Source organism: Leuciscus leuciscus, assembly GCF_965113295.1.
Source record: "Leuciscus leuciscus genome assembly, chromosome: 5".
NCBI lineage: Eukaryota > Metazoa > Chordata > Actinopteri > Cypriniformes > Leuciscidae > Leuciscus > Leuciscus leuciscus.
In genome coordinates, this window is record NC_138729.1 from 10,716,532 (window position 1) to 10,743,574 (window position 27,043).

The 27,043-nt window shown below is 41.0% G+C and overlaps 1 protein-coding gene across 1 annotated transcript in view; it reads left to right on the top strand.

Annotated features, from left to right (window-relative positions):
• The window catches only part of drd2b (dopamine receptor D2b), a gene marked incomplete at its 3' end in the record, with an annotated part of 147,150 nt that overhangs the window by 57,089 nt on the left and 63,018 nt on the right, over positions 1-27,043 (top strand). Inside the window, exon 2 of the mRNA XM_082170101.1 lies at positions 5,907-6,213. Coding sequence (XP_082026227.1) covers positions 5,935-6,213 — 279 coding nt within the window. The 5' untranslated portion in view covers positions 5,907-5,934. The remainder of the gene's footprint in view (positions 1-5,906; positions 6,214-27,043) is intronic.

Below are 27,043 nucleotides of genomic sequence, written 5' to 3' on the forward strand. Positions count from 1 at the left end.
CAAACATGAAGTTTTTCTTTTTTTAGCTCCTCTTCTTGACTCAAATAATACAATTGTTCTATGTTATGTATCTAATTTTAAAGAATTACAAACAGAAAAAGCGTAGAATTGTTATTGTAATTACAAATATTAGGAGTTGTGGAAAGGTATAGCCTGCGTCAATGAAATATTTGCTCTGGTTTGGAGGATGAGACAGATTTTGTGGAAAACAATGTCTGTCTGGACATAACTACCCCGCTTCTGTGAGCCTTCTGTTTTTCCTTTTGATCTCCATGCTGTGGCTGATCATCAAGGGAATCCATATTCTATCCGCACTTATCCTTTTATTATGGAATTGTGAAAATTTTACTCGGCAGGGCTTGACTCATTTGACTCGGCAGGAACGGCCTCGTTGCGCTCAGACTCCGGTTCGGCAGGCGAAACCTCCGTGATCTCAGATTTGGCGGGCATAATTTCCACAGTCTTCGATTCAGCAGGCGCTATATGGGGCGCGAGCTCGGCAAGACTCACGTGGACAGCAGGCACAACAGCTCCAGCGCGGAGAGCGGATTCGAAGGATCTGGCGCGAGGCACGATATTTCTGGTCGATCGCACTGATATCAGCTGAGGGTCTATTATGCTGGAGATCATCATAGGAAGTCTAGTGACTAATCGGGTAGCAGGGCTTACGTGAAGCACAGGCTCATCAGGACCGGCGCGAAGAACGGATTCAAAAGATCCGGTGCGAAACACGGTACGGACAGTGCCAACGCGAAGAGCTGGCTGCACGGGCATGACAAATCGTGAAGGCTTGACTGGTCTGATGCGATGCGCTTGTTTCTCCGCTTCCTCACCCTCCTGAACGCCATCGAACATAGCTTGAAAGTGCTGCATAAATACCTCGAATGAGGGGAAGGTGGATCCATCCGTTTTCCAGACCGTGACGAGCCAATCCAATGCGCAGCCAGAGAGCAGCGAACAAACAAAGGCGATCTTATCGGCATCAGTAGGATAAAGCGAATGCTGCTGGATGAAATACAGAGAGCATCTGGAAACAAAATCTTTGAATTTACCAGGATCTCCAGTGAACTTTTCGGGGAATGCGAGGTGAGGGCTCGTACTTTCGATAGTCAGAGGCTCGGAAGCATGTGCTGGTGCAGGAGATGCTGACGCTGGAGATGAAGCCACAGCAGACTTTTGCAAAGATTGAACAGCCTTGAGCAGTTCCTCCGTTACTGAGGTCAGGCGAGACAGCTGGAGCTGATGCGTGGCAAGCAGGGAAGCTCGAGCGGTGACTGCAGCATACAGAGTAGACATAGTTGCTGGATCTTCGTTTTGGTGCAGTATTCTGTTATGATTGAGATGACAGAGGCAGATCCAAGTGCAACAATTTATTAGACTCAGTCAAAGATTAGATTCAGCATCAACATATTCAGGGTTAAACAGAGGCATATCGAGAACCAGGCTGGAGATCATGGGCAGGCTGCAGGCAAACGGAATCCAGAAACAGGCAGAGGGTCACTAGGCAGGCTGCGACAATCAGAGATATTCAGCAAGGCAAGAGTCAAGACACAGGAAGGCAAGGAAAACCAGGAACGCTCAGACATGCACATAACAGTGAAACAATACTGCACAAAGAGATGCCAGGTTAACAAGCCAGATATAGGTTCACTGATCAGAGTTAAATCAGAACAGGTGATAGTCAATCAGCAGTCAACAATGCATACTAGGAAGCAAGTACGCGAGTCCATAAACATACAAAAGGGGGCGCTGAAACTTGAGTGAGGATAATCCAGAAGGGCTGGCTACCGTCACAGCAGCACATGGTATGGCTTAATTGGCAGGTCACAGGATATAACAGTCCTCCACCCTTGGCCACGCCTTTCTTCCCCCAGGACAGACCTCTCTCCAACATGGTAACAAAGAAACAATGATTAATAAAACAGAAAATGTTTACATAACCCTACAATGTAAAAATGTGTGCACTCCATTTAAACAGTGTATGGTTGAAGCAAATAAATCTATATTATACCTGAAATAAACTATGTGATCAGTGTATTCAAATCATAAATTGTTTGGGGTGTGGCTAACTGCAAAAATAACTTTACCTGTGTACCTAAAACATGGCTTGTGTGCGGTATTACCATTGCTGGCTGTTACCCTGCCTTGCCGGTTATTTATCCTGTGTGGCTTGGGCCATCACACTGCCTTTGTTTTAATGTCCATTAAAATTAAAATTACGGTGCAGCCTGTGTACTTTGTACAGCTGCCATCAGTCCCTGTAACTTCTGATGTCTCAGAGCTTTGTCCTGCACAAATGCGGTCAGAACATTTAGTATGGTCGATTGATGTATGAAACTCCTATGGAAAATCAAAGTCAACAGAGTATTTATGAGTTTCTTTTACACTGATAAAAAAAAAAGCGAGCTGGTATCGCCGGCGATACAGCCGACCTCAGGGGGTTAAGGTATTTTGCCTTTGTAGGGCAGAGCTACCAAGGAGGCTCACAGAGAGCCTAACTACTTGACATCGCTATCCGGGTGGAGCTCTGAGGAGCGGAGGCCTCTGTAAAACAACTCTCTAAGTGAGAGGAGGCCTGGCGATGCTCCATAAAAAAGGTAGTAGCCAAGGAGGATTAGAGGGTGCCTATCGACTCAGCCCTGCTGCCTGATCAAGCTCTGAGGATGGAGGCCTCAACTTGACGACTCCCAAAATTGAGAGGAGGCCTTACTACGTCCTACACTTATGACAGTTTACAAGAAGGCTCACAGAGCCTACTACTTAATATCACTATCCTGGTGGAGCTCTGAGGACCTGTGAAGCTCTGAGGACCTTAGGCCTCTATAACTTGACTCTCAATAGCGAGAGGAGGCCTGGCAATGCTCCACGTCCTGTGAACGGTGGATGTGTGCAAAATATGGCTTTTTCCAAGACCTCCGCAACTCACTGTGAAGATCTGGGTAAAAGGTGGATTATGAAAAAGGCTCATACGAGCTGGTGGATTATAGCCTGGGTTTCCCCATGCTGCCTTGAGCGCAGCGCGGTTTTATTCACGCTGCTAGGCAGCCTGGACACCATGGACCAGATTTTCCCCTCAAAAAGGGATCCAATCACAGAACGGGGAGGGAGCAGCAAGACGATGACTACATTTATGCGACACACCGAAGCAGTTTGTTTATATCTATGGATCCAAGTTAACATGGTATCAGACGTGAAGTTACCTTTCAATGCAGCCTTATATAGTGTTCTCAGTAGTTTAGAACGCAAGTTTATTTCGTCTTCTTCCTCGTCGAATTTCTGTCGCTCTACATACGTCATCTGGTATAATTGAAACGATTGGCTATGAGCTACGTACGTACAGGCGCATTTGATAAACGGCTCTGGGCATTCGTAAACCACCCCTCAAATACGAGAAAATGAACACATGGTTCCCACACCACATCTCAATGAGATGTGGTCTGATGTTAGCCAGGCTAGGTGGATTATGCCCTGAGAGAAAACGTTCATCGAGGCGGTCGCATGAGGGTGCGCTTATCGAGTTTCCACGGCAGACCTAACCTATCCGCGGCACGACATAACGTCTAACAACTCGTCATATGCGGGGCAGGCGGGGTGAGAACGCTCAGAAACATCGTCGTCCTCATCAGCCTCACCCTGCACAGCTTGACCTGGGGCGAGGAATACGCTCGCTGCTGAATCAGATGCCGCGAGAGAGAGTTGGTCAGCCACCAACAAGCGAGAGACACTCAAACCCCTCTCAAGCACATCGGCAAGCTCCATCTGCCAGCCCCACGACTTCAGTTTCCTGCTGGCCTCGGCTGCAGCAGGTCCTGAACCGCGGGACAAAGATGGCTGTCCCGATTCCCTCAAGAAATGGGGCAAACAAGAGTGAAGTTTCCTCAGAGGAGAGCGCTCACAATGCACACAAAGACTGAGCCTGTATGCTCCTCACCCATACACATAACGCACATATCGTGTGTGTCATCATGTGTCAGAAAACGCTGAAACAGATGAACACACATTCTAAAATTTGCAGTGCTAGTGCTGGTCATATTATAAACTTGCCTGTTCAGATCGCACGTTCAAACATACGGCCTCCTGAAGAAAATAAGAGGATGACGTATTGCACAGGTGCACTTTTATACTCTCGATCTCACCTGTAGTTTCGTCATAGGCTGCCGCCTGCCAATGTCAAGTTCATTGTCATGTTTAGATTTCCACTTCAGACACCAGTCACGCCCAAGGCATTCCCTATAGCGACTCCTAGGGGACACAGCGCAAGTTCCCTTTCGAAAGGGAACTGTGCTATAAACATTAGAGCCCTATACTGTATATATATTTTTTTCATTTAATAAATACTTATAACTTCATCACTTAATGTGGATAAAAATGTATTAGTAAACTATTTGTATGTTGATTTTCAAGTAAAGTAAAGTCCTCTTTATTTCTGAAGTGCTTTATACAACACCGAATGTTTCAGAGAAGCTTTACAGTAATAAACAGGAAATGATCAATGATTAAAACTTCATCAAATATGAAACAAATCAAATTCTGCATTAAAGCTGCTTTACAGAAGACAATAGTGTTATTATTCAGCTCAAGTCAGTTCAGTGTTGATTCAGTTCAGTTCATTAACTGTATAAAGTTCATCAATTATGAAATGAGTTCAGTTTAGAGTTCTCAACGGGCCTGAAAATTACAACCCGACCCGACCCGGCCCGTGGCTTTTAAAGCCCGGACCCGATGTAACCCGACACATCAACATGAATTATCTGCCCGAACCCGGCCCACGGCCCGATGCCGCGTCGGAATTTTTTTTTTTTCTCATACACATAGCCTATTCATGACCAGCAGACGCGAATTCAAATCAACCTTTAATGTTCACGCCTTTTAACAATACAAACAACTGAAACAATAAACTTTAAATATATAAATAGGCTGTAGTAGCGACGGTGAATTCACCTGCGGCAAGTTTACTTTTCACCAACTCCATCTTCTTCTCCAGGCTAAAGGCGTGCACGCAGTGGCGTCTGCCCCCGCCCCTCTCCATGATGCACGTTGCACGCAGCAGCCAGACTTTCTTTACGGTGAACAGCAGCGATGATTAATAAATGTTTTTGTTTTTTTACTTAGCGGAAAAGATTAAGCCCGAGGTCCGACCCGACCCGAGTCATTTGCTTATATTTTCGACCCGAACCCGCGGGTCCCGTCGGGTTTGTCGGGCCGACCCGACCCGTTGAGAACTCTAGTTCAGTTCAGTTATAAGCAGCTTTTCAGAAGACAATAGAACTGTTATTCAGCTCAATTCAGTTCAATGTGGATTCAATTTAGTTCAGTAGCATTGCCAATGTTTCATGATTAGTTAATAATGAAACAAGGTTGAATTAGCTATAAATCAGATAATCATTCAAGTTTTGTTCTCATTCAACAGTGTTAGTGCAGTCAAATATATAACATTGTTGAATTTTAAGTGTATTTTAAACCCCAACTAAGCAAGCCGAAGGCAACAGTGGCAAGGAACCCAAACTCCATCAGGTGACAGAAATGAAAAAAAAAATGAAAAAAACTTGGGGAAAAACCAGGCTCAGTTGGGGGTTTTACTCTGGCCAGTTCTCCTTTTGCCAGCTCAAGACAGCAACACTGGCTCAATCAATGGCTTGAGTTGGACTATCTGTTTTCAAACCAGTGGAAGACTTGAGGGTTGTTCAGGAAAGCAGTTTGAAAACAATCATAATTGTTGTTTCATTTGGTGAAGTGGAATTCTGGCCTAGAAATTACACAATTCTGCTTAAAATAAAACATAAATCAAAAACTCTACTGAGATATGATAAAGCAACCTCTGATCAATAACATGTTCCTTTGTGTTGACATAATGCTGTTTGGTTTCATTCCATGTGGCTTCACTGACAGTGAATTATGTCTCTCAGTTTCAGGCATCTTCCCTGGCAACAGCTCATGGATTTCCTCACGGAGTATCCCTACAATGACACTTATTTTGACAACGGAACTGGGGCCCTCAACAGCACAAGCTGTGAGGCCAAGCATCAGTATAACTACTATGCCATGCTCCTGACTCTCCTCATCTTTGTCATTGTATTCGGCAATGTGTTGGTGTGTATGGCAGTCTCCCGAGAGAAAGCGCTGCAGACCACCACTAATTACCTCATTGTCAGCCTGGCGGTGGCAGATCTTCTCGTGGCCACATTAGTTATGCCCTGGGTGGTGTATCTTGAGGTAAGGAACATTATTTTATTTTTCATATGGAGCCACATTTCAGGTTGCTGGAAGTTAAAAATTACCTCAGACTGTATACCAAAAATGAGCTTCAAAATTGAGGATACGAGGCATGATTCAAAGTGTCTTGCTATTGTTTAAATATGTGCTGTTCAATTAATTTAATTGGGTAATCGCCTAACAACACCTTCGTGACATGTCCCACTGGCTGCAGTGAGCTGGCACCTTACAGCTTTTGGTTTACAATGCACATGGCACTGCAGGGCTTTTGTGTCGGCTGTGTGATTTCCAACTCACAGAAAACCAATTGATCTGTCCTTGAAACATAATGCACCTAAGACAATATGTTAAAGCCCCACAAAGGTTTCACAGGAACTAGAGGACTAAATGAGTTGTAGCTATGCATCAAGTAGGGTCATTTCACTTTTTCTCCTTAGTCTTTAGATGTTACTATAAGATTACAAAAAAGCATAGGTGCTATTTTAAAATTGTGATGAAGATATATATATATATATATATATATATATATACATTTTTTTTAGCACTACACAGCTGAAATGATTACCTTTGCAAAAAAAAGAGAGAAGTTAAAAAGGTAACATGAGTTCTTTGAGTTTCAGTTGCTTTCTTGATATTTTCCCACATTGAGGTTTTCTATAAAAAGACATGCATAAATCAGATATTTATATTTTGTCCAATCATTTCTTGCTTCATATTATGGCCGATAAACGATAAATGGCAGATATTATAATGGATGTGCATGATAACCAACTGCTTACTATTGCTCTCGAAATACAAAGGGTTGTCCTGTGGACATTGTAATGTTTATAAGTCTAAAAAACGCTAATATTGCTGGCTAAACTAGCTGCTGAAATATCTTGGCCTCCTCTGATAGATTACTGCTGCAGGTCATTTGATAATGGTATATTAACCTCCACCCATAGATTATTGCAAGAAAATAGAATTACAACAAATTAATCTAATATTAATCTAAACTTAAAAAGCAGTACCTTTTTAGTATTATTGAGATACAATTATAGTTTTTATCAAATATTTTATTAAAAAAAATCGAAATTGTGTTGGGTTTTTTTATATATATATATATATATTATTATTTTATTTTTTATTTTTTTATCTAATCATTTTATTAATTATATTTCAGTTTTAGTTAAATCAAGTTAAACTAAGTAAAAGGGAGAAATGTTGCCTTAGAAAATAGCTGAAAGTTTTTCATTTCTTTGTTTGTTTTTTTGTTTTTATTTCAGTTAACATTCATTTTAGTTTGGCTAACCAAAATGTTTTAAAAAATTTTTTTATGGCTTTTGTTTTAGTTGTAGTTAATAACCATGGTTGGCAGAGACTGAGTGACTGATGGTGCGTTCACACCGGACGCGAATAGCGCGTCAGGCGCGAGTGATTTCAATGTTAAGTCAATGCAAAGACGCGTTACGCGCGTAAAAAATTCCTGCGGCGCGAATGAGGCGTAGAGCGCGGCGCGGTAGACGCGAATACGCCTCATTCGCGCGTCAAGTTCGCGCGAATAGCGCGAATTGAGCGTCTGGCGCGTTAAGCGCGTTACGCGCGAATGATTTTATTAGTGCTATTTGTGCATTCACGCGTTTGACGCGAATTCGCGTCTGCCGCCCGAGTTGAAAAATCTGAACTTCTGCGTCAATTCGCGCCGCGTTAACCAATCAGGAGCCTGCTTGCTGCTGTCACATGGTGAAGTGACAGTTTATAATGTTATTTTATGTTTGGCCTCAATCAATTATTTTGTAATATGACTAAAATGCACAACAAAGCAAATCTTTCACATAAAAACTCGATTTCAATATATGAGAGATACTCATTTTGTATTGAATGCTATTTATTCCATATCTATTCTAGATTATATGAAACATAATTATTCTAATGTAAAGACAACAAACACAATTTAGTGTATAAAAACAAAAACACAGGACAGGTTTCACTTTTGGAGGCTGGCTCCATTTATTATCAAAACAAAAATAAATGACAGATTAGGTGGGTGCGGGCGAGGGTGAACCTCGCGCCGGGCTGTAGAGCGCGGGCTCGACAGGCAGCGACCACTCGAGGCTGAGGCCTTATACGGCCTACGCTGTCCTCGTCAGCGTCCTCACCGTTAGGTCCAACAAACCTAGCTCCTGGAGCAAATTGTGAAACTCCTGAAACCCTCCGGAGGGTCTGGTGGACCCGAGTACAGCGACGATGTCCCCTACGCAGCTGTTTCTGCTCTCCAGAGCATATACGAGCGGTGACTCTCTCGATTAATGCTAATGCTAATGCTCGATAAACATCTAAAAAAGATGGCCGCCAAAACTTTCACCTCTGACGCGCGTAAATTTCGCTTCAAACTTTTGTTTTTACGCGCGTTAGACACGCGAATTAACACAAAGTGGTCAAGCGTCAAACTAGACGCGGTAGACGCGAATTTGACGCGGTATTCGTGTCCGGTGTGAACGCACAGTGAGAAACCTTTTGATGTATGTAGCTGTTGGATTTATTCAAATTCAGTTTGTGCTTAGGGCAATATTATCTCAAAAGCCTACAATCCCATTGCTAATGCTCAACAGGCATTCTCTGTTGAACTCTTTTTTTGCACTATTAACAAGAAGAAAAATGATAATAGTGCTGAGAATGTAGGGAATGTGTGCATTTTTGTAGCACAGACAGATAATTGTAATGGACATCTTTGAGGCTATTCAGTAGAGATATCAATGAATCAAGTCTAACAGGCATTAGAAAAGACCACAAAACAGTTATTAATGGAGCAAAAATGTTGAATCCATAAAAATAAAAAATTCTCACAATGAATAATAATAATAATCCAAGTGCCATCAAACCTTACAAACTCTCTGCATAAATGTTCATGTGGCCTTAAAATATCATCCAGATCAAGTTTCACTCTAACCTCAGATGTGCAAAAACCTCACTGGTAGCACAGCGTTATTAAAAATACAAGAGAAGCCTTATCATGGTTAAAATGAAAGCATGCTGACATTTTCTTTCAGTGGTAACTTTGAAATTCTCTTGTCTCTGCACAATTGGCTTTTCATGTACAGCAGGTCAAGAGAAAAGGAGAGACCCACTTGGCATCATTGCCATGTCGCTTACCAATGTCCATCTCACTCCGCATCAGTCTGTGAAAATGGCCTTTGGCTGCACTTTATTGGATCAGCTCAGCTGCTCTTTCACCCTCCATAAAAAATATTGTGGCCACCGTATTGCTTACGGTGAATGATTAGAAGGGTTTATTGTTTTCTAGAAATATTGTTACAATTAAGCCCTAAAGTAGCTCACAATTCAAAACAGATATATGAATGGTTATCCTCCATTCTTGGACAGTGAAAGCTTAATTTCCTCTTTTTTTTTTTTAAATAAAAGCTATTTTTATTGGAAAACATGAAGAGGACTATCAAGGACTGTGACATTCTACATGTGTCTACATGTTCATAGTTGATGTCTCAGTTGTCTTAAGAGGGCCAATTTAATTATACAACCATTTGAAATGCCCAGAATTTTGGCCCAACAGAAATTATTGAATTAGCAAATACCTTTTGTTTGGTAGCTGGGAATAAAGTAGTCTCTTGAAGTATGAATTTGGCTGCTGCAGAAATAGTATTTTGTAATAATTAAAACAGATAGTAATTACACAGTAACAAAAGGCACCATGTAGGGGTGTAACGATTCATTTTAACAACGATTCGATTCAATTCAATTCACGATTCATGGTTGTCGATACGATTCAAGGACGATATTGGTTCATTTAGAACGATCCGATCCAAAACGATTCAGTGACCTGAAATCGATTCAGTGACTTTTTAGCCAAAAATTCTTGTAAGGGAATCAGGTATCAATTAATTATGGATATAAACAAACAAGTAAACAACAATTAATGTCAAATGCATTCACATTTTATTTTAATAAGTAGGACTATGACAAAAATTATAATTGTCGATTATTCCCTTGAATTTGTAATTGTGATTATTAATTACGATTATCACAACATTGAATGATGTTTTGAATAGTTTGGCCATGGGACCCACATTTCCCCATGGTCATCAAGCCGCGACCCACCTTTTTAGGAATTATATAAGCCTATTATAATACATTTGTTTACACAAAAATTGTTGACACACAAGTTCTGTCCCCCTTTACTTAACATAAAAAAAAATAAAAAAATTCAGACATAATATTTCATGTTCCATGGTATTACTATCTGATGCCATCACTGTACCATGATGCTGCCACAAAATATATTTTTAACCGTTTCAGAAGAAGTCAAGACTAAAACTCTATATTTCTATTACAAATGACAAATATATTACAAATATAATTATTAAATATGATCAATAATAACATATATTTATAAAATGAATTCTATTTAGTGTAGTATAGATTATTTAAATATATATTTAAAAATATATAGTAATTTTAAATAGTACAGATTCTAATACATTCAAATATGATATAGTGTAAGGCAGCAGGTATAAATAATAAAGGTGAAATAAATGAATCATTGTACTGGCAATCCACTCCAAGGGCCAGATTTACTAACAGCCTGCACCAGCACAAACCCCTACTGTCCGGATTTACTAAAAATACGCAGTGTAAAATTATTTGCAATTACTTACAATCAGCTATACAGAAATGTGATAACATTGACTTAGTATAAAAGGGGTCATGCTAGTAAAAATACCAGCATACAGGATGAATAAAGAACATCTATACAGTACATAAAACTTTTTAAGACAAGATAAAACCTTTTATACAGCAAAGTGCAACAAGAAAATCACAGTATGCCATCTAAAACAGTGAGTTCTATACTATATTTCTTGAAAAGTAGAACCAAAAACTAAAAAAAACAAATGTTTTAAAATTGTATTGCCTTCTAAATTACATTTCAATTCAATTCAATTCAAATTTATTTGTATAGCGCTTTTCACAATACATATTGTCTCAAAGCAGCTTTACAGAAAGTGCATTTCAGAAATGTACATAGAAAAATACAGTTAGTTAATCATGCATTAATTTAGGGCATAACATATCGCCGGCGTCGAGTCGTCTCCTCACGGGCGTGGAGTCGTCTCCTCACGGGCGTCAAGTCGTCTCTTCACGGGCTTCGAGTCGTCTCTGCACGGGTGTTGGGGCATCTGAAGTTTCCATGAGAGGCTGGATACAGACTGGAGCTGACGAACTCTATTTACCTCGGGACTAGCGTCCCGAGATAACGACAGAAAAGCAGATGGGAAATAATTAGCGTAGCTGCTGTTCATAATATTAATGCATTCAATCTGATTCAACTGTAGTATTAAAGGTAAGTATTATGTAAATGCTTGGCTAAAGAGATGCGTCTTTAATCTAGTTTTAAACTGGGACAGCGAATCTGAGCCTCGAACAATATCAGGAAGGCCATTCCAGAGTTTAGGAGCTAAATGTGAAAACGCCCTCCCTCCTTTAGTGGTCTTAGATATCCTAGGAATGACCAGAAGCCTCGAATTTAGTGATCTTAAAGAGCGCGATGGATTGTAGGGGGCGATAGAAGTTCCATTAAATACCCAGGAGCTAAACCATTTAGGGCTTTATAGGTCATTAGTAATACTTTGTAATTGATACGGAACTTAATAGGTAACCAGTGTAGAGATGATAGAATTGGTGTTATATGATCATATTTTCTTGACCTAGTAAGAACTCTAGCAGCTGCATTTTGGACTAACTGTAGCTTGTTTATTGAGGATGCAGGACAACCAGCTAATAAAGCATTACAGTAATCTAGTCTCGAGGTCATGAATGCATGAACTAACTTTTCTGCATCAGAGACAGATAGCATGTTACGTAGCTTAGCAATGTTTCTAAGGTGGAAAAAGGCTGTTCTTGTAACATATGAAATATGATTTTCGAAAGACAAGTTGCGATCTAGTATAACACCCAGGTCTTTTACTGTTGAGGATAAAGTAACAGGACATCCTTCTAAATTGAAGTTGCATTGTAAGAGGTTTTGTGGGCAGTTTTTTGGACCCATAAGTTAAACCTCCGTTTTATCTGAATTTAATAGCAGAAAATTACACGTCATCCAGTATTTTATATCTTTAACACACTCTGTCAATTTAGATAATTTATTGTTTTCATCTGGTCGTGATGAAATATATAATTGAGTGTCATCAGCATAACAGTGGAAATGAATTCCATGTTTTCTTATAATATTACCAAGTGGCAGCATATATATTGAGAATAGCAGAGGGCCTAACACAGATCCTTGCGGCACTCCATAGTTTACTGACGTTATCTTCGATTTTTCCCCATTTAAACAGACAAAATGGTAGCGGTCTGATAAGTACGATCTAAACCAGCTTAATGCCTGTCCATGAACACCAGTGTAGTTTTGTAGTCGATCTAAGAGTATTTTGTGATCTATAGTGTCGAACGCAGCGCTAAGATCGAGTAAAACTATTATTGAGATACAGCCTTGGTCAGAAGCTAGAAGTAAATCATTTGTAATTTTAACGAGCGCAGTTTCTGTGCTATGATGCGGCCTGAATCCTGACTGAATTTTTTCATAGATATCATTTTCTTGCAAGAAAGAGCACAATTGAGCAGACACAACTTTTTCTAGTATTTTAGACATAAATGGTAGATTTGAAATGGGTCTATAATTTGCTAGGTTATTATGATCTAATTGTGGTTTCTTAATAAGAGGTTTTATAACTGCCAACTTGAATATTCTCGGAACATGACCTAAAGATAAAGACGAGTTAATAATATTGAGAAGAGGCTCTTCCTCTACAGGTAACCCTTCTTTCAGTAGTTTAGTGGATATTGGGTCTAATAAACATGTTGTTGGTTTAGATGCAATGATAAGTTTATTTAGTTCTTCCTGTCCTATAGTTGTAAAGCGGTGTAGTTGTTCTTGAGGGGCGATAATTGAGGCTGAATCATAAGACATCATTAAAGATTGTACATTTACAATTGTGTTTCTGATGCTTTCTATCTTCTCAGTGAAGAAATTCATAAAATCATTACTACTACACTGTAACGGAATATTTTGCTCAGGTGATGTCTGTTTATTTGTTAGTCTAGCCACGGTGTTAAATAAAAACCTTGGATTATTTTGGTTATTTTCTATTAGTTTGCGGAGATGCTCAGCCCTGGCCGCTTTTAGGGCCTTTTTATAATGTGACATACTGTGTTTCCACGCGATTCTAAAGACCTCTAAATTAGTTTGTTTCCATTTACGCTCTAAATTACGAGTTTCTCTCTTGATAACATGCGTAGCACTGTTATACCATGGTGCTTTAGTTTTCTCTCTAACCTTTTTTAATCTAATTGGTGCAACGATGTCTAATGTACTAGAGAAAATGGTGCTCATAGTGCTAGTCATTTCCTCTAGTTCATCCGTTTGTTTGGGTTCACTGAGCAGCTGAGATAGATCAGGTAAGCTATTTGAGAATCTATCTATAGTGGTTGGAAGGATTGTTCTGCCTGGTCGATAACGTGGCGCAACATGACAAATTTCAGCAGTATGTAGTATGCAAGTTACCATGTAATGGTCAGTGACATCATCACTTTGCGGTATAATATCTATATCAGTTGGATTGGTTCCATGTGATATAATTAAATCTAGCGTATGATTAAGACGATGAGTGGGACCAGTGACGTTTTGCTTGACCCCAAAGGAGTTTAATAAATCTGTAAACGCAGCCCCTAACGCATCATTTGTGTTATCTACGTGTATGTTAAAATCTCCAACAATTAATGCTTTATCGACATTGACCAATAGATCTGAGAGAAAGTCTGCAAACTCTTTTAGGAAATCAGCATAGGGCCCCGGAGGTCTATATACAGTAGCCAAGGCTAGAGATAATAGGGATTTATTTCTTACATCTAAGAGCGTAACATTTAGCACAAGTACTTCAAACGAATTAAACCTGTGACCTGTTTTTTGAGTAACATTAAGAATATCTCTATAGATTGTTGCAACACCGCCGCCACGACCAATCAGACGGGGCTCATGCTTATAACAGTATCCAGGAGGAGTAGACTCATTAATACCGAAATAATCATTTGGTTTAAGCCAGGTTTCAGTAAGGCAAAGTACATCGAAACTATTATCTGTGACCATTTCATTTACAATAACTGCCTTAGGTGTGAGCGATCTAATGTTTAGAAGACCTAGCTTTATAAATCGTTTTTGTTCACTAATATTGAGATTTTCTGGTTTAATCACAATTAGATTTTTCCTAGATCCTACAGTAGATTTAATGTTTGACCTCACTAAACGAGGAATAGACACAGTTTCAATATAATGTTCTACATTGGTACTTATATCAATTAAGTTTGGACAGCAAAGAGTGTGATTTGGACTTTGACTTACTAGTCATATGGTGTGCAACGCCTTGAAGATGTTGTCCGACAGAAGAGCCTCTCCGATTTTGCTGGGGTGAAGTCCATCAGCACGGAAGAGCCTAGGTCGCTCCCAGAACAGATTCCAATTATTTACAAAGAGCAGTCTCTGTTCATTACACCATGACATTAACCATTCATTTACAGCAAATAATCTACTGAACCTTTCATGTTCTAGTCGGTACGTGGGAAGCGGTCCAGACACGATGATCGTTGTTTCAGGCGATGTGCTGCGTACCGTCTCGATGAGGCTCCTGTAGTCCTTCTTCAGAACCTCCGTCTGCCGCAGCCTGATGTCGTTCGTTCCCGCGTGCAGCACGACAGCTCCGACGGGCTCGTCACCATTCAGGATCTCGGGGACCTGCGCAGCCACATTGAGAACACAAGCACCAGGAAAGCAGTGAGTGCGCAGCTTACCTTTACCTGAGGTAGCGTGGACATGCCGGACGATGGAAGTGCCGATGATCACAGCGTCGCGTCCCGTCTCGCGAAGAGGGGAGAAGCGGTTCCGGGTGGAGATCTCGAAGGCCGGGAGGGGCGGAGAGGTCCTTGCTCTGGTCCTGGCTCGCGTCTTCCGCTGTGGAATCACCCAGGGTCCGTGGTGTTGTGTCGGTGCCGGAGTGAATGAAACCAGGGATGATCGCGTCCTGGTTGCTCGCGTCCTGTGCAGAGAAACACACGGAGTAGACGAGGTCGGAGTCAAAAGGTTACTAACCACTGACTTGTGAGCATCGGCGCGTGATGTTTCAAGCGCTGATCGCCGATCTCGCAGCTCGGCTTCTCTCTCTAGTAGGTCGCGGATCTGCTTTTCCACCGAGTCCAACTCTAACTGCACAGAATGCAGCTCGAACGTGTCCTCACCTGCACTCAAAGGTAACGTTAGACACACATCCGATAAATTCGCCATTATAGCAGATGTGCTATAATGGCGAATTATAGCTTTAAGTGATACAGGTGTAAAAAAAGACGATCGATAGGCACGGCCACACGTGTAATGCTAGCGGGCTAAGGCTAGTAGCGGAAGATCGGAAAGTTGGATATAAGTAGCGATATCAAAGCAATCCGATTGTTTTTTAAATAGAATAGTATTCCAGATATGTTCACACGCTGTAAAAATGAAAGTGTTCGTTTGTAAAAGAGTGTAAAGAAGAAAATCACGGTTTATGAATTAATTCGACGGAGCTCCAAACACAACAACGCACTCAGTCGCGACGCATGCGCAGTGATCATTTAAATCACATTAAAGATTCAGCAAGTTACACATCCTCTGTGCTGACAACCCAGGCAAAAGATAACATCTTGGTTACTCTTGATGGTGGGATCAAGACATTTTGTCGATGTACTGACACTGGGGGTCGCACTTGGGAGCCCCAGACACCTTGAGAAAAGGCCAATGAGAATTGGCGAGTGGAATTTGCATGTGCCACTCCTCTGAACGTACGGGTATAAAAAGAAGATAGCGTGTATCCTCTCATTTAGGTTTGTGTTGAGGAGCCAAGAGCGTGTCCCAGGAATTCAGAGGGTAGTTCAACGTTGTAGCAGGATGGGCAAAATGTCTTGTTCCCTCCATCAGGGAATGGAGGTTACAATATTAACCAAGATGTTCCCTACCTGTCAGTCACTTCGACATTGTGCCGATATACTGACACTAGGGGTCCCTTGGGATAGCGCCACAACCAGCTGAACTGTGTCAAGGTCTTGGCGGTGCAGATTTGGCGGTGCACTCGCAACGTCAAGAAGGTCATTCCTCGCTATTGCGAGGAACATGAGATCCGAGAACCAAGTCCACGTGGGGCAATATGGTGTAACCAATGTCTGTAAAATCAGGCTCACTGGGGGGAACGAATATTTGCATAGGCCCAAGGCCCAGCTGTGTGTTATTGCATCTGTGCCGAGAGGGGCCTCGGTCAGGGAATACAACAGCGGGCATTGAGAGTATTCCTGGGAAGTTAACAGGTCTACCTGTGCTTCGCCGAATTTACTCCAGATCAGCTGGACCACCTGGGGATGGAGTGTCCACTCTCCCTGGAGCATCACTCCACTGCACAATTGTGTCCACTGCGCATTTGAGTTTGCCTGGGATGTGAGCGGCCTGCAGTGACATCATGCAATATGAGTCTAAACTGCCTTGGCAGGTTGTATATGCCGACTTTGCAGTGTTTTTTTGTTTTGACCAAAACGTGCTTGCCCTGGATCAATGGCTGAAACCTCCGCAGGGCCAGCAGTACTGCAAAGAGAACCCCTGCCCATAGAAATGCAAGGTATGTCCAAAGGCTAAATGTGCAACAAAAGATCGGCATGATAGCCTTGCAATGTCTACCACAGCACCATGCCCATCTCTGGACTCGAGTCTGAAGCAAGTGCTGAAGCGGTCTCATATGCATCAACCCGCAACCGCCAAGGACGGCACATAACCCAGGAGCCTCTGAAATTGTTTCTGTCAAACCACTGTTTATCCCCTGAATGACTTCAGGCAGTTCAATACCAACTGGGCGAGCTTGTTCGCTTGTTCCTTGATCCCGAGATGCTCTGCACTGGAGAGAGCTTGCTCTTTTCCCAATTGACCTGAAGTCCCAATAGGCTGAGATGTCTGAGCACAGGTACCTGTGTGCACACAATAAATCTCAAGAGTGAGCTAGAATTAGCCAGTTGTTGAGATAATTGAGGATACGGATGCCCACTTCCCTTCCTGGGGAGAGGGCGGCCTCTGCGACTTTCGTGAAGATGCGAGGTGACAGGGACAGCCCGAAAGGGAGGAAGTTGTATTGACATATGTGACCTTTGAAAGCAAGCTGAAGAAACTGTCTGTTTTAAGGCAGAATCAAAACATGAAAGTACCCATCTTTCAGGTATATTGCCTAATGGCAAACGCATCAAAATGTGTTTCTGCATTAACATCTTGAACAGGAGCTTGTGCAGGGCCTGATTCAAAACTTGCAGATCTAAGATTGGTCATAACCCATCATCTTTCTTTAGCACTATGAAGTAAGGGCTGTAAAACCCTTACTTCACAGTGGCTGGAGCAAGCGTGCAGCACAAGTTCTGAAAAGTGAAGCCAAAGCATCTCGATCGCCCATCTAAGGGATGCGACAAAGCTTCTGGTTATTGGCCCTTGTCTGATGGGCCATCGGTTTTATGCAGGGGGCTTGACGCTGCAGGTGGGCTGTGGGCTCGTACTGCAGCGGAGCTGGCGGAGCCCTCTGTGATGAGCAGACAGAGCACCCGACCTGGTGGAGTCACGCCGAGGCAAGATGAGTTTGATGGCCTCTGTCTGCTTCTTGACTGTCAAGAACTACTGGGCAAAGTTCTCAACAGTGTTGCCAAAGAGGCCATCTTGAGAGATGGGGGCGCCAAGAAAGCGAACCTTGAGGGAGTCCATCATCTCATTAAGGTTGAGCCAGAGATGGCATTCCGGCATTCCTGGACCCTTCATGGGAGACATCGTCTGGCCGTGAGCCCACGCCGTGACCTTCAACGATCGAAGGTGGTTGCCTAGATCAGTTCCTGCATCAATCCTGGCTCAGAACTAACCTTATACAGGTATCTTAATGCTGTGGCCTGATGCACTTTCAGGATGGCTCTGGCATGCAGGGCGGAGGCGGCCTTTCCAGTGGCACTGTAAGCTTTCGCCATCAGAGACAAATTAAACTTACAGGCCCTGGACAGTTTAGTAGAAGATTCCCTATCTGGGAAACCTCTGTATACCCCCTGGCCTCTCCACCGTTGAGGAGAGTGAGGGTGGAAGAGCTCATGAAGTGAGCCCTGGCAATAAAAGGTGCCTTCCACCACTTTGTGAGCTCTTCATGCACTTCCGGGAAGAAAGGCACTCGGGCGGGGCACAGTTATGAGACATGCTCTGAGCCCAGATACCAATCATCCAGCACCAAATGCTCAGGATAGGGTGAAGGGTTCCACTCCAGACTGATGTTTGCAGCAGCCCAGGCAAGCATGGCTGCCAACTCTGTCCTCAGCCTCAATCGGCATAAGCCTGCCCTCCTATGCTGCAATCGAAACTTCATCCCCATTTGGAGCCTCGTTTGAGAAATTGGGCTCTTCACAAGATGAGCCTCCTAACACATCAAGGAATTCGACAAGGCACATCGAGCATGATGAGGAATGGGAGGCCTGTGGGGACTGACCCGGCAGAAATGCTCCCATTGTTGTCCCCACATCGCCCTCAGCGCTTGCCATCACAGCCTTGTGCATAGCAGAAGGACCTGGACAGGGGCCGACTGAAGAGACTCCTTCTTTAATTTCTCTAACGCAAATTTGCCATGGTCATTTTATCACAATGAGAACATGAGCCATTCGCAAACACTTTCTCATCGTGGGTATGACCCAAACATGTGAGACAGAGATTGTGGTCCATCCAAGGATGAGAGATATCGACCGCACTCATAAACACACAAAGGCATCCTTAAAAAAGACACCCTCTGTCTGTGCTTGCTCTTTTAGGGAAAATTGCTCTTTCGCTGAAGCACTCAGGGGAGCTCACTGCCCTTATCTGTGCATTGCAGAGGAGAGAGAACCAGCTGTAATAAGCTGTAAACACCAGTTTCGAATGGAGGTTCCCTTTGTGTAGAAGTGAATGGATTGAGTGCTTGCATAAACAACCACTCGACTCAGAAGAACAAATCTAAATGACTGAATGCACGTAAATTCCATTCGTCCAATATTTTTGGGGCCTTTTCTCAAAGTATCAGAGGTGTTTGGGGCTCCCAAGTGCAACCCCTAGTCTCAGTACATTGGTACAACGTCAGCAGGGCACATAACATATGATGTTGAGGTAAAGAGAGCAACTGAGCAACATTTACTTAAATGACATCAACAAGTAAAGTAAAAACAAAGACCGACACACAGTATGGGAACAAAATAATGTCAAAACACCCCTCAAAATATTGCAATAAACCACAAAATTCCCAAAGTAATACAAATTCACATACATGTTACTGTGTAATTAATATAGTACTATACGCATGTAATGTGTTTACTAACTTTATTATGCTGTCATGAAACAGGAGGTAAACACAACAGTTCTTTATTAACCCTCTGGGGTCGGCAAACGCGCCAGCGCGTTTTGCTGGATTTTCTTCACATAGCAGCAAAATAGACTTAAAATATTCCGCCATTTATGGTCATACAGACAAAAGAAATATGAAAAAATAAACTGTAAAAGGTCTACTTTTGTATATGTTTTTTTTTTGTAAAAAAAATTTTTTTTGTAAAATAAAGAAAATAAAAACAGGGTGTGCTTTCTGCCTCTCTGTCTCCATGAACTTTTTTTCTGGAGCACATCTCTAAACTGAAACAAATCTCAGCGAAAACTTGTTACACAATAAAGACACAATATATCTTTATAAACATTTAAGTGTCTACTTTTAAATGATCTAATTCAAAACAAAAACAAATATTCTGTTTATGTAATCTGTATGAAAATAGAGAGATGTCAGTCATTATCTGCTAATGTGAACACGCCTACGGAGAGCGCGCACTATTGAAACGCAAATGATCTGAGGCGACCCATGCAAACCTGTCAACGCCCACATCAACTCGATAAAACGCATCAAGTTTAATAAGATTCATGGACTTTACATCGTCTTGTGACACATAACGTTATGATAATCCTGGAAAAAAAATTTTTGTTGATTTTGTTGACCAGTTTTGGATAGATTATGAAGTGTTTACTGTAAAATAGACTACTGCCACATCAATTAAGCTTTTGTTAGCCAATTTCTGCTCATATGTTAAATATATAATATGGGATGTTTTGTCAAAAATAAAGTAGGTATATTGAATTATCAACTAAGATGTTATTATAGTGTTTGTTCCAATGTATATTGGAACAACGAATCCTTAACTTTGAAATCAGTATAATAAACTTTATGCCTTTAAGAAAGAAAGGTTACTCTTGAAATATTGTTAAAATTGTAATTGTCCTGTGAAAACTTTTAATAAAATAGCAAACAATATATTTTCAAGATAGATGTAAACAAAATCTTATTGGGTCAATATAAGCCTTCTCATTAAATTATGTATTATTGTGCTTCATTAGTGACCAATTTGGGGAGAGGAAAAATATTCCAAAACTTTCTGAAAATACAGTATGAGAATTAACTGCACAATTACTAGAAATGTGTACCTTGGATATTAAGCAATTTGCACGCATACACAATTTGTGGAAAATATATATTTTTTTTCAAGATGTTTCCTACTCTAACTTTGAACCAATTCTGTAGAACGGCCCATATAGCCTATAGTTGAGAAGACAGACCTGCACGTCATCTGGCTCGACCTTGCTAATGCGTATGGATCAGTCCCACACCAACTGTTATTCTACGCCATGGAGTTCTTCCATATGCCCTCCTTCATAAAGAACATGGTTGCATCCTACTTCAATGACCTGCAGATGTGCTTTGCCCTCCAAGATTTTTCCACCGGGTGGCAACAGTTAGAAGTAGGAACCGCCATGGGTTGTGCCATCTCTCCCATCCTGTTCGTGTCAGCCTTTGAGGTAATCCTCGTCGGAGCAAGACAGATTGTTGGGGGGATCAAGCTACCATCTGGGCAGAGACTACCCCCACTGAGGACTGGCAAAGATCAATCAAAGCCAACTCCCAGGGAAGTACAAGGTCTGGTGCTACCAGTTTATGCTCTACAGGAGGGTGATGTTGCCACTGAAAATGAGTGAGATACCCTCATCCACCGCAAGCAAGATGGATGGAAAAGCCAACGCATTCATCCGAAAGTGGTTGGGGTTGCCACGGTGCCTCTCTGAAACGGGCCTCTGCAGCTGCCGCTTCAATCTATCAGTTTGGGCTACAAGCAGGAATAGACCAGGCTTGTTCTCGAGTTGAGAGTGTCCGCTGACCAGGCTGTAAGGAACGCAAACCCTAAGGTTCTGACAGGCCGAAAGTGGAACGCCCAAACTGAGGTCGACCAAGCTGTCAGTCGTCTGCAACATCAAGAGATTGTCAGAGTCCAGGCAGGAAAAGCAGGGCTAGAGTGGGCCGAAGCACCACGGTTCTGGTCCAAGGCCAACCACAAAGAGAGGAAGGAGATGGTGGTGGCGGAGGTGACAAGAAGATGGGGTGAGAAGAAACCTTTGGCCAAGAGAAACATCTAGGCCGTTTTCCCCTGACCAGGAGTGGAACATGAGAGTCGATCTCGGCAGGCAGCTCCGTTTCCCGGTCGAGATTACTGCTACATCTCTCCGCCCCGACATAGTGGTGTGGTCTACCAAGGCAAAATCCGTGCACCTCATTGAGCTCACAATTCCAGCGGAGGAGAGGATGGAGGCCGCCTACGCCTTTATTTGCATTTCAGTGAGTGAAACAAGTATTTGATCCCCAAGCAAAACATGCCTTAGTACTTGTGGAGAAACCTTTGTTGGCAAGCACAGAGGTGAGACATCTCTTGTAGTTTGTCACCAGGTTTGCACACATCTCAGGAGGGATTTTGGTCCACTCCTCTTCACAGATGCTCTCTAAATGCTTAAGTTTTCTTGGCTGTCACTGGGCAACTCAAAGTTTCGGCTCCCTCCACAGATTTTCAGTAGGATTAAGGCCTGGAGACTGGCTTCTTCTTGCTTCTTCTTGAGCCACTCCTTTGTTGCCTTGGAGGTATGTTTTGGGTCATTGTCATGCTGGAAGACCCATCCACGACTCATCTTCAGTGTTCTGGCTGAAGGAAGGAGGTTCTCGTCCAAGATTTGACAGTACATAGCCCCGTCCATTGGCCCCTCAATACAGTGAAGTCGTCCTGTACCCTTAGCAGAGAAACAGCCCAAACGCATAATGTTTCCACCTCCATGTTTGACTGTAGGGATGTAGGGATGTAGGGATATACATACATATATATATATATACATATAGACCCTTCATTTCTTTGTAAGTGGGTGAACTTACAAAATCAGCAGGGGATCAACTAATTATTTTTCTTCCACTGTATATAACTTATATAAAGTTTTATACTGTATATAAAGTCCAGTACAAATGTTACTCCCGCTCGTCACAACGGCTGTCACAGTTGCCAGGCGACAAAACCAGACCGTCCCAATGAACAACTCCCGGGACACAGCTTGCAACAATTTGTTAATGTGACAGTACATTTTGTTAGATTCATTTTCCAAATAACCAGTGGTGAAATGTAACAACATACATTTACTCTGGATTAAAGTATAAATTTTAAATATTTTAGATTGTTATTCAACTCATCTCAGACAGAAAGGGCTTTGGGGGCTTGAGCCCCTGCCCTTTTTCAAAATTAATCAAAAGTGCCCCTCTCAAACAAATGTCAATGATAATATTGTGGTCAATAAAACAAAATGCATTTGATTATAATTAACATGACAATGTGTAAAAAAAACTAAAGTAGCCTAAATTCACGTTTATTTTTACGTATCTGTCAGTCTGAGGTGTCGTTGCCGGGTCTAAAACTCTAGAGAAGTGTGGACGGCAGACGTAACCGTAGCCAAAGTTATGCATTTCAAAACGAAAATACACTAGTGTAAACGTAGGTATTCCACAGTCTGCTCGGGAACCGATGCTCTCGAGCCAAATATGGTTCTTTCAGTGAGTATATGGCTCAATGGCAGGAAAAAAATAAACCAAACAATTTTTTTAACTTTTTGTCAATAATCAAATGTAGTGTGTTGATTCAATAAATAAAAAAAATCCACATATTACATATTTTAAAATATTACATAATTCATTGATGCCAGTTTGTAAATTGTTTGAAAATTACATGCACAGACGAATTTTTATTTATGAAGTGATCTGAATCTGCGTCGTTGAAACAATGGATGTTAATTGACTACAAAGCACTGCACAAAACCAGCACCAAAAGTAGCATTAAAGGGATAGTTCACTTTGAAATACATTTTTGGTATGTTTTAGCTTACCTCAAGGGCATCCAAGATGTAGGTGTCTTTTTTTCCGCAGTAGTTTAAATTTTGATATTTTTAGGTCAAACCGTTCTTGTCTGACAGTCATATAATGCAGGTCTATGGTCATTATCTCAAAACACAAGCACAGAGTCCAAATTAAAACAATTCCCCGTCGTCCAAATTAAACAATTCCCCATCGTAAGTACACATTGATGGCCTAAGACACGAAATGAGCGGTTTGTGTGAGAAAACGAACAGTATTTATATCGTTTTTACCTTTTATACGCAGCCATGTCGAAGTGATCTGATCTGACGTGTACGCAGACTGGTGCATAGATATATACACACTAGATGTCGCCTTGTCTACGGCAGTTCATTGGAACGAATGTCTTAAAGGCGACATCTAGTTTTTTCATTAGTTTGAATATAGCCAACATTGGAACAGCTAACATCTTAGTTGATGACTTTATTTTTGACAAAAATAGTATTTTATATATAGAAATTGCTAAACAAAAGCTTATTTGATGTGGCAGTATATTCTACAGTAAAAACTGTACCCAAATCTACTAAACAAAATGTTGTCTTTCATATTTCGTCTGACTGTAACGTTGTTTTCTTGAAATATTAGGGCATATTGTTAATTAATTTGCAGTTTAATACGTTGCTTATACAAATAGCCTACATTTCGATTTTTACTCATCTCAGTATAGCAATACAGTTTGCTAAAACATCATCATTCATTCACACACGCGATTTAAATTTAAACTGTCTTTGCCAGCTATGGTAAACAGCGCGCATCTCTGCCGTTTATTCATTCATAAACAGAAACCCACGTGAGAAGGAAAAAACTTACTAGTATTCCTCAGCTCGCTCCTCGATATACCCGCACTTCTGAGGGACATTTTCCATTAGTATTATTCCTCACAGCGCTGCAAGACGGTGTAAACAGGTAATGATCTAAATAAACTTGTGTGTTTTCTCGAGCTGATGGGGGCGTTCACAGGATTGCCTCAGCCATTTGCATTTGGCATAAATTCACCCCGTCTGTGTTTGCGAAGCGACACGGATCGAATCGCGGAATCCAGTCACAAATGGAGCTTGCTAAGCAGAACGTCACGGAATTTGGCTATTTTTGAATGAATAAATCAAAAGTAGGGCTGTACAATGAATCAAATCTCGATATGGACTAGTGTCTGTGAATATTAAAGTTAAAAGAGACTGCAATTGTTCTACGTGTCTCTGGGAATGAGCGCTCAATGTGTGCTCCACTACACACACACACACACACACACACACACACACACACACTGAAGCACGCGTGACTCACGCTCGTGGTGTTTTCAGCGTTTCACTGTATTGAGACATGATGTAGGCTACACATGTGCACTTCATCACAGAGCTGCTATGAGAGTCACTCACTTCACGAGAATTTCACCATTTCATTTGATAAAACTATCGTCATTCATTCGTATCATATACAGACAGAAACTGTAATGTCTTTACGACAACCTGTCATAATAAAAGTTCGGTATAACTTGAAGAAATTATAACAGAAATATATTACTATTGCACAGTAGAGTATACTTCAAGTAGGCCTAATAATAATAATAGTTTATTAAAACACACAGAAACTCAAATGTCTACAACCCACCAAAATAAAAGTTCAAAGAAATTAGAAAGAAATTGCACAGTAAAATGAATTTTTAAATAATACTAATAATAATAAAATCTATTAAAACGTTATTTTAAGGGAATATCACACAAGTTTTCATACATGTTTTAATTTAAACAGTAAACTTGTACACAATTTTAACAATAACACAATTTTTATTCAAAAACACCATTTCTAAAAGTAAATTTGTATTTGTGCCTGTTTAAAAAAAAAAAAAATATATATATTTTTTTTTAATTGTCAGCTGATAAAACCTGTGCTTCAGGGACCATATTCATATAACATCTAAGGCTAAATGTAGCTCTTAACTGGCTGAGTTAGATGGTGATTAACACTAAACAGTATAAAATCAGTTCAGTCTCCCCAGCTGTAAATGTAATTGGCTGTTAAAGTCTTGTGTTGCTTATAATAAATTGACATGTTGTTAACACTTAATATTTCATAATGCTCTCAATTACATGTCGATGCATATGTATGCATTAGAGAGTGTGGTGGAACAGCTAACATCTTAGTTGATTACTTTATTTTTGACAAAAATAGTATTTTATATATATAGAAATTGCTAAACAAAAGCTTATTTGATATGGCAGTATATTCTACATTAAAAACTGTACCCAAATCTAGTCAACAAAATGTTGTCTTTCATATTTCGCCTGACTGTAACGTTGTTTTTATGAAATATTAGGGCATATAAATGTTAATTTGCAGTTCAATACGTTGCTTATACAAATAGCCTACATTTCGATTTTTACTCATCTCAGTATAGCAATACAGTTTGCTAAAACATCATCATTCATTCACACACGCGATTTAAATTTAAACTGTCTTTTTGCGAGCTGTGGTAAACAGCGCGCATCTCTGCCGTTCATTCATTCATAAACAGAAACCCGATTCACGTGAGAAGGAAAAAAAACTTACACAGTGTGAGACGGTGTAAACAAGTAATGATCTGAATAAACTTGTGTTTTCTTGAGCTGATATGGGGGCGTTCACAGGTTTGCGTGGATTGCCTCAATCATTTGCGTTTGAATAGCGCGCGCTCTCCGTGGGCGGAGTCACATTACATTTGAATGAGCTGTAATGAGCTCGACTGGAATCGCTCTCTTTTCATACAGATTTCACAAGATGAGAATATTTGTTTTTTATATAAATTACTTCATTTAAAAGAAGAGAATTCAAGCTTCATGCCTGTGTGTCTGTATGCCTGTTTGACTGAGTATTCGCTGAGTTATTGTTCATTTTCGGACGCGTTTCAGAATGGACTTCACTGGCAGAGAGAAGGCAGAACTCGCTTCGTGTTTATTTTTCTTTATTTGGCAAAAAGCACAACACTTTGTTTTTATTGTGAGTACACACAAAAATAATACACATTTAACAGAATCGATTGATGTATGAAACTCCTATGGAAAATCAAAGTCAACAAAGTATTTATGAGTTTCTTTTACACTGATAAAAAAAAAAGCGAGCTGGTATCGCCGGCGATACAGCCGACCTCAGGGGGTTAACAGAATGGCTTTTTGATTTGTCCGAAGATACAAAAGACAGAAAGGCACATTATTGAGCACACTGATCTAAACAGAGAGACGTGAACAGTCACACACCTGTGTGCCCATTTCCAAGGTGTTTGCTTCATTTGACCATGTTCATGTACAGAGACTCATGTGAATGTCATCAGTGTCATATATATATATATATATATATATATATATATATATATATATATATATACACACACACAAGTATATGCCTACAAGGCACAACAAACCTTGTGTTCATATAAAATAAATATAATGAACACAAGGTTTGTTGTGCCTTGTAGGCATATACTTGTAGAGCTGCATAAAATAATAATAACA